Source organism: Cebus imitator, unplaced genomic scaffold (genome assembly GCF_001604975.1).
Source record: "Cebus imitator isolate Cc_AM_T3 unplaced genomic scaffold, Cebus_imitator-1.0 Scaffold6, whole genome shotgun sequence".
Classification (NCBI taxonomy): Eukaryota; Metazoa; Chordata; class Mammalia; order Primates; family Cebidae; genus Cebus; species Cebus imitator.
Window position 1 is genome coordinate 10026170 of NW_016107321.1, and position 9216 is coordinate 10035385.

Below are 9216 nucleotides of genomic sequence, written 5' to 3' on the forward strand. Positions count from 1 at the left end.
AATATTTTTCTTCAGAAGTAAAAACAAATTCAGTGTCTACAATTTGTTATGGTTTAAAAGATATATACAAAACCACAGCATGAACAATATTAAGGAAATATTTATAATTCTCTGCCACACCATAGTATTTATCACTACTTAAAATAATTTAGAGCTGGCTGGGAGCAGTGGCTCATGCCTGTAATCCCTGCACTTTGGGAGGCTGAGGCAAGCAGATCACCTGAGGTCAGGAGATTGAGATCATCCTGGCCAACATGGCGAAACTCCATCTCTGCTAAAAATACAAAATTAGCCAGGCATGGTGGTGCATGCCTGTGATCCCAGATCCTCGAAAGGCTGAGGCAGGAGAATCACTTGAACCCAGGAGGTAGAGGGTGCAATGAGCCCAGATTGCGCCATTGTACTCCAACCAGGGAAACGAGCAAAGTTCCATCTCAAGGAAAAAAATAGAGTTTTATTTTGCCTAACTTAAAAATGAATATAAAGATACTTGTCTTTCTATATATTTTGTAAGTAAAATATTTATTTTTAAAGAGAAAAATGTCAAAGTTTTCTTTGTAAGTTAAAAGCCAAGTAAATATTTTATTAATATAGCACCCAGTAATGATGATGAAGGCACGTAAGGTATAACCAAGTTTTAATATTAGAATCTTCTTGTTCATTAAAGATTACGAGGAAAAAGATTAAAATATTCTCTAAATCACTTGAGGGGATGTATGTGTATATGAAAGTTTAGACTGGTGGAAAACTTATTCAAATTAATTGATAGCAGTAATATTTATATGTTCTCACTGAATTCAAAGTCCATTTCAATAATAAATACTGTATTTATTTGATACTAAGAAACTTCACATTTATCTTTGAATTAGGAATGTATCTGTAATTACTGGCATGTCATATTGGAAGCATTTTCTATTGCTGAATGGTGTTTCCTACAATCAATGGCACCTTATATCCCATGAAATACAGTATTTATTTAAAAAGTACTTTTTCAGGGCCATGTGTGAATACAGTATTTATTTGAAAAATACTTTTTCAGGGCCGTGTGTGGTGGCTCACAACTGTAATCCCACCACTTTGGGAGGCTGAGATGGGTGGATCACCTGAGGTCAGGAGTTCGAGACCAGCCTAACCAACATGGTGAAACTCTGTCTCTACTAAAAAATACAAAAATTAGCTGGGTGTGGTGATATCCGCCTGTAGTCCCAGCTAGTGGGTAGGCTGAGACAAGAGAATTGCTTGAACCTGGAGACAGAGGTTGCAGTGAGCCAAGATCACACCACTGCACTCCAGCCTGGCAACAAAGCGAGACTCTGTCTCAAAAAAAAAAGTACTTTTTGAAATTAAAAAGGTGACTTCTCCTTTTTAAACTTACAAATGCCTCCTAACCCTCAAACAACCCCAAATGTGTGGCTTCTTAAACTATAATCTTTTATGAGTGAAAAATGGCAAAAAATGAAAAAGCGACTAAACTCTCAAGACAAAAGGAACTGGTCTGTTAAGAATGCAATAGCTTAAATAATAAATGCATTTTTATCAAGTAATTATATGGAGTTACTTCCAGAGTTTTAAATAATTTCAAACATCTAGTATTTTCACCTTCCAATACTTTCAAATATCTGTCTACTCTATTGAAATAAAATTAGGATAAAGGAATATTCTACCCATAATATGACACAGATAGACTACTCTGCTATAAAATAAGTTTCTATCAGTGTATGCATTTATGCTAAGAATACAAGCTAATGTTTAATGAATTGTTTACAGATAAAAATTTAAAAATTAGTGGTTCTGTTCGCTAATACTGCAGAAAGGCGTATCATTCTAACATGTCACAAATTAAAACACTACATGATTTGGTGTCTAGTTATCACTGCTTGCAACACTTCAAACCAATGTATTCAAGTGGTTAGGTTATTCCTTGAACATTTCTAATTGCTAGCATTCTAGTGGCAGAATTGTGACCAAAGCATAAAAAATGTGATAGGTCCTATGCCAAATTTATCAAAGATAATTAATTTTTTTCTCCATCATTTAATAAATGGCAAATGCAATTATGAGTTTTGAAAATTCTGAATTAGGAGAATCTCCTTTCACTTAAATTCTATACAACAAAAAATAAGGACAAAGAACAAGCACACAGTAATTTCTTTCAGCTATTTTAAAAGAGTGTTGTCACACATTTCCAAGATTGGTTTCTAGACACAGTACTGATTACTGGGTAGGTAACTTTCACCGCTAGAATCTTCAAATGAGTGCAATGCTTGTACATTATTTTTTTCAAGTACACACATGAAGGCCCAACAGTGATAAAAAGCTTGGCATCAAAAATCACTAGAAAGTCTCATGCTTTTTATTACTACTTAATCCAAGTGAATGTCACTTAATTTTAATAAGGGTAAACACAACTAAACTAGTTTGAGAGAAATCTCAGCCAATATAATTTCCTTAAGGGCAAGGCCAGTATTTCCTGAACATTAAAATTTTATACCCATATAACAGTTTTTTTTTATTACCCTAAGGAAAAAAGAGCTGAAACCAACTCAAATTATTGATTGAATTGAATTATCTTGGAAATAAACACCATTTAAACATTTTTACTCTTTACTTTTCTAAACAAAACAATGTACTATCTCTGTTCAGAACTTGTAAGAAGTCTTTTATTTTTGGCCAGGAACCTTAAAGTTCTTACAGCTCTCTACGTCATCAGAGGTTGGCAAGACCAATCGAATTTTAAATGTCTGGTGTGCTCTATCATTTTTTGGAGCTATCTTTGCTTAGGAATTTTAGATAAACAGAGCAAATGATGAATTGCTGGGAAGGCATTGGAAACAAAAATGACTATTCATAGAACCAAATAAAAGCCTTCCATTAGAAACTCAAAACCACCAATGGTTTTATATATGTGTATGTAAGTAAAATCTAAAAGAGAACAAACTGCAAATAAATAAAAATTAAAGGCAAAAGCAAAAACAAACAAGAAGCCAACCCCCAATTTTTTTTCTACTCAGTTTACCTTGGAGGCTACAGTGTTACCTAGAGCCCTACAAAACACATGATGGGTATTTTGTTCATGGTATACATATTAATGTCTTTAAGTCGACTAGCACCACTACTCATTTGTGCAATTAAGAAATTAACTTCAGGCACGTGACCAGTTGAGTACTTTAGTGCCAGTACTATCTATGCAAAATAGCAAATATAGTGTGAAACAAAGCAATGCAAGCATTTATGTGAAATTTAGCTTCATGCTAAATCTGGCTTCATGCTTAACTGTATTAAAAATAGAACTGACAAACTGCCAATGTATTTCTTTATAAGATCTCTTATTTTACCTTCACCAAGACTAAGAGCTTTAACTATAAGCCACGTTAATTAGCCAAATTTCTCCAATTTTCTATCAGATTTTAAATAATACTTTATTATCTAAACTCTTTCAACTTTCTATTTTCTCTGTATGTGCATGAAGACATACAGAGAAACAGGAAAAAAAAAAAAACTACATGACTTACACAATAAATATACAGATATTATACACATACTGAGAAGACTGCATGATTTTTATATCAAAGTACATGCTTTTTCCACCACATAGTTCATCATTGTTATGATAGAAAGCTTTTGCAAAAAATAAGTACATGCTAATAATTATTCAAGGTTTTAAGAATTTATATGTTAAAAAAATACAATTCCTAGAACACTGTTATCAAACAAATAAGTTTTATTGGCATCTAAAAACAAAATTCACCCAACATTGAAACGTACTTTAATATTTATGTTGTTGTTTTCTTGTTTCTTTTTTACTCACTGCAGTATGAGGAACAAATCACAAACACTTACTTTGGAGAAACAGAGACTATAGTGTAGATTTTACAAAATCACTTTTTAAAATCTCTGTATTGTGCTCCTCAAATACCTAGAGCCAGTCTTTGCATAAAATATCACAGCTTTGTCTATAACCTTAAAATTCTGCAGCAGCCTAAAGATATGGATAAGATATACCACCACTTGCTATTTTGAAATATATCTATTACCATATCCAACCTAATGATAGTTATCTAAAAAATTCTTTCTTCCATAGGAAGTCTCTGACAAGCTGTTATTCATTTCCTTGACGTTAAAAGAATCTGGGGGCAACATTTATATTTTTATCAGAAAAATAAAAAAAAAGTTTACCTACCATGTTCATATTAAGAACAATGTCTATACAAGTCAGTTGTACAATTATTTTAAGAGAAAGGTGAACATGAACATCAGATTAACTTAATTCTGGCAGACAAAAGTGAACAACTATGGTCCAGTCAGCCATTATCTATTACAGAGAGATGACAACTTTACAAAAGGTATCTTTTACCTACTGAGTGATGATTATGTCCCCTCAGTTTCTGTGCTTTCTACCACTGGTTCACTTTCTATATCAGCAACTGTGTCACTCTTCTCCTTGCTTATTTCATTTGAAGATGTCAGTTTTTCATAAAGTTCAGGATCATTCTGTACTGGTAAAGGTGGTGGCTGAGCATGTCTCTCTGTATTTTCACCATTAACCTGAGGCACATTATCACCTTTTCGTTGAGAAGTGGCCCCTTCAAAATAATCGAAAACCCGAGCATGAGGAGGAGGGACCCAAGTGTTTTGAATTCTGTCTCGTCCAAGACGATTTCCATTCATTTCTCTGCAGAAATCAAAATCTCTGTCATCCCTATCCCTTTGCCTCTCCCAGGGTCTTCTGCGGTCATCAAAATCTCTGTGAACTTCTTGTCCAAATCCTCTGTTCCAAGGACCACTTCTAGGATCAAATCGATAGTTTCCAGACCGAAATCTACCTCTTTCTTCATGTAAACCTTTTGGACCACCATAGACCGGTAGAACCCGATGCTCTCTCTCATCAAAATCTCCTCTATGCCCCCAGGGCTTCTCTGGATTAAAGCCAAAGTGGTCTCTTCGACCAAGATGATCTATACCTGGCCTCACAAGATTCTCTCTTATATCTACAGGAGGTCTTCCAAAATGATCCCTACCATCTAGTGGAGGCCGTCCAGGACCTTCTCTTGGATCTATAGGCCGCCCAACCACATCTCTAACATCCACAGGGGGAGGTCTACTAATGCTTTCCCTGGTTTCTATAGGAGGAAACCGGTAATCTCTATCTCCTTCCTGTTGAATGTTATCATTCCCAAGTGGTATCCTTTTTTCTGGGTTAGTAGCATTGTCTATACTTTGTCTTCCAGGAGCTAGAAAAGGTCTTTCAGGCTGACTAAAAATATCTCCTGGAGGAAAAGGTCCACGGGGTGGTGGATGAAGAGCTGCATCAAGTACCGATGGGGGTGGGATTCCCCGTTGGGGTGGAAGTCCAGGCTGTATTAAGGGGAATCTTGGCCCAGGTGCCTGTGGTATTAGTCCTGGACGAATGTCTAACATTGGTATTGTGGGCATCCTTTGATTAGGGATACTTAAAGGGGGTAAGTTTTGAGGTCCGGCTGGTGGCTGTGTTCCCAGAAGTCCAGAAGTATTTGGAACATTTGGTGGCTGTACTCCTACAAGTCCAGAATTGTTAGGTATATTTGGGGGTAGCACTCCCAAAAGTCCAGAATTACTTGACACACTGGGTGGCTGTATTCCCAAAATTCCAGAGTTATTTAGAATACTTGGTGGTTGGGGTCCAATAATCCCAGAACTACTGGAAACATTAGATGGCCGGACCCCAAGAATTTCAGAATTACTTGATACATTTGGTCTTTGGACTCCCAGAATTCCAGAATTGCTTGTCACATTTGGCGGCTGTCCTCCTAAAATTGCAGCATTACTTGAAATATCATTTGGAATCACTAAAATAAAAAAGAGAAATAATTCAAAATAACAGTAAAAAATTTCCAATAATTTTAGCTTAATCAGCTACTTGTATCCCACAATAATCAAGGTACACTAGCTACATGAAATCTTTTAACTTAAACAAAAATGTCAGGTCATACTAATTTTCCACCTTTAATAAAAGCCTTTCTAAACCATAATTTTTTTTTTTTAAAAGAAAAGAACAGGAGTGGAAGTTTATTTAAAAGGCTTTAGAACAGGAAAGGAAAGGGGAAAGGAAAGGAAAAAGGAAACGAAAGGAAAGGAAAGGAACGGAAAGGACAGGACAGGACAGGACAGTACTCTTGGAAGAGACCCAAGTGGGCATCAAGGTCAAGTGCCTCTAAACCATAATTCTTAATGGACCAACAGTGGGGCCATAGAAAAAAGACTTACTGCTTTCAAACACCGTATTTATCTTCTAGATCTAGCTGGATAATAACTATTAGAAGTAAGTTCCTGGCAGAAGTTATTCTCACCCAATATTTGCTCATTTTTATCTTCCTGTAAGTATACAGATTTTGTGCAATATTATTTTGACACACTGAAGTAGTCCCAATAGGATAAAAAAAAAGGGGGTGGTGGCGTGAGGGTCTTTATGGAGAGGTATTGAAATCTAGATCATCCTGAACAGAATACCATTTTTTAAAATAGAAATTTTAGGACATAGTGATCTCTTTCCAAAAAAGTGCAACATTTCAACATTTGTAGATTGTAGTGGTTACAAATGCATGCCATCTCAGAATTAAACACCAAATACAGAGAGGCAACCTAGCTTAGACTTAACTTTTTTTATTTTACTATTATTATTTACCTGATCTGGTGTTTTCACCAGAAGAAATCTGGTGGTCTATAAGATGAGGTACTTTTTCTTCAGGCTCTGCTTGTTTAGTTGGAGCACTAAAAACATTTCCAGCTGGCAGAGCAGAAGCAGCAAGATTGCTGGCAACAGAACCGCCTGGTATAACAAGGCTACCAAATCCAACATCTTTCACAGTTTCCGGGGTTATGGATAATGATGGCTGTACTAAAGCTGTTTAAAGAGGAGAGAAATATATTTCAGATTTAATTAGTCAATTGATGTGCTAAGTTTTAAACGTATTTAATTTAATGGCATCTCTGTATTACTAAGCACATTATATAATAACAAATGCTCAAATGACAAATGAGGCATCATGAAACCTTTACCCAAAAACAGGGAAAACTAACAATTTTCAGAAATATTTCACCAAAAATGTCAAGACCAGAACTCAAAAAGTAAATTCCAGTAACAAAAAAATAAATAATTTTCCAGGAATGCCAGATAAGTGAATATCTAAACATACGTAAATGACTAGTGCAGACTGAAATGTATGAGTATGAAAATCTGCCCAATCCCCCTGCAATTACAATGTACTAGGGTCCAAACATTCATTTAACATTACCTTTTGTCAAATGAAGTTAGAAACTCAACAGATGAGTGTGGACTACAAATATGAAGCCATAAACTTTCCATCTTAAAAAATGGGTAGAAAAATCCCTAAGTGCATATAAGTCACACACAACCAGAGGAATACAAAATAATTACACAATTACGACTTTCAGTCCAATTTATGTCACTTAGAATACCGTAAAATCATACTTGCAGACCTTAGGAAATGTTTTATCTTCATAAGTAATTAGATTACTTGAACAAATGGTTAGCACATAAGAGAGTCACAAAAATAAAACCACCTGTGGTCATGTGTAAGAATTAAATGAGACAGCAAAAGCAACTTGGATAGCACCTGGCACACAACTATTTCTCTTTTTCTATTAATTGACTGCAGATTTTCCAAAATTAGTGAACTAAGAAAAAATTGGGAGGTGGGCTCTAGGGTAAGCCTCTGTGAATAGTGAATTCAGAAATGACTTCTGAACACCTGTCTAATTATCAGAAAGAATAAACAATTCTTCCTTATGAACCAATAATAACAAAAAGAAAGACTTTTAAACCTATCTTTTTTTTGAGATGGAGTCTTGCTTTATTGACCAGGCTGGAGTGCAGTGGTGTGATCTCAGCTCACTGCAACCTCTTCCTCCTGGGTTCAAGTGATTCTCCTACCTCAGCCTCCTGAGTAGCTGGGATTACAGGCACAGGCCACCATGACTGGCTAATTTTTGTATCTTTAGTAGAGATGGGGTTTCACCATGTTGGCCAGGCTCATCTCAAACTCCTGACCTCAAGTGATCTGCCCGCCTTGGCCTCCCCCAAAGTGCTGACATGACAGGTATGAGCCACCATACCCAGATAAATTTTAAAGCTATGTAAACACTGAAAGGGAAGAGTTTAAGAATACAAGGAAAATGAAGTCGTTACTCAAAAGTTAAAATCTCTATAATCATATACATTCTTCAAGTCTAATTTTTGAGGTAGGCTTGCCTGAATTACTCAAGGTTTTTTCAGAAGCCTGGAGATTTACTATAAAGAGTAGACTAGAATGAAAAAATTATTAAAAGGGTATATTTAGCATTTCTATAATGTCCAATGATAGGAAAAAGAAAATGAATAAATGTCTATATTTACAGTTGAATTGCATTACTTTTGAAATGTCTACTGTAGTAAAGAAAACAGATATCAAACCAAGTAGGCTAGAGTATATATTCCATAAAAATGTAAAAAGAAAAAAAAATCACATATGAAACTCGTACAACTACAAAGAAAAAATTTATTTAGGTAACCCTGAAAAACAGTAATTTGATTATATATTTTTTATTACACTTTTAGGTTCAGGGGTACATATGCAGGTTTGTTATATAGGTAAACTCATGTTTGTTATATAGGTTACTCGTGTAACAAACACATATTTATAGATACCTGCACATGTACCCCTAAGTTATGAGTATACACCTTTAGGATAAAAAAAGTGGTAGAGAAATCTTAGTTTCAGCGGGTAGCCTTGTTGGCAGTAACACTACTTTCAAACTATTATATGTATCTGTATGTCTGTATTGTATGATTACGATAGACAATCATGTTACTGTTTTCAGTATATGAGAACAGAGGCAAAATATAAAAATCAAAGTAGCTAATTTTTAAAATAATAGTGCATATTCATTTTTTTCTGTTCAAAATGCACATTTTCTAGTTTTGTCCACTAAAAATTCCTAGACTCAATGAAAACCCAAGGGAAAAATGAGAATCTAGAACCCAGATTAAATTCTCTAGATACTAAACCCCAACTGGAAAAATGGCTGATTCTCAGACTGGAGGGAGGAAAACACAAGATTAGTCTGGGATATACTGGGCCAGAAAGCTAAGCAGCTCTCAAAACTAATGTAATCATATCAAAAGGACAGGGAGGCAACACAGGTCTTCCCACTGTCCAAAGATGAAACAATTTGCATTAA

At 35.2% G+C, this 9216-nt stretch overlaps 1 protein-coding gene across 7 annotated transcripts in view; it reads right to left on the reverse strand.

Moving 5' to 3' along the window:
- Window positions 1-9216, reverse strand: part of SCAF8 (SR-related CTD associated factor 8) — a 248254-nt gene that overhangs the window by 142551 nt on the left and 96487 nt on the right. For 4 of the 7 annotated variants that reach the window (XR_005201851.1, XR_005201857.1, XM_037742039.1 and 1 more), the window contains exons 20-21: window positions 6662-6880; window positions 4355-5825 (exon numbers count right to left, since the gene is read on the reverse strand). Coding sequence is in view for 5 of the 7 variants with exons in the window: in XM_037742039.1 (XP_037597967.1) it covers window positions 4369-5825; window positions 6662-6880 (1676 nt within the window). In the remaining 2 variants the exon portion in view is untranslated. Of the gene's footprint in view, window positions 1-3701; window positions 5826-6661; window positions 6881-9216 lie in introns of those variants that run through there. The other 3 variants (XM_017538792.2, XM_017538786.2, XM_017538783.2) reach the window with 1 other exon arrangement.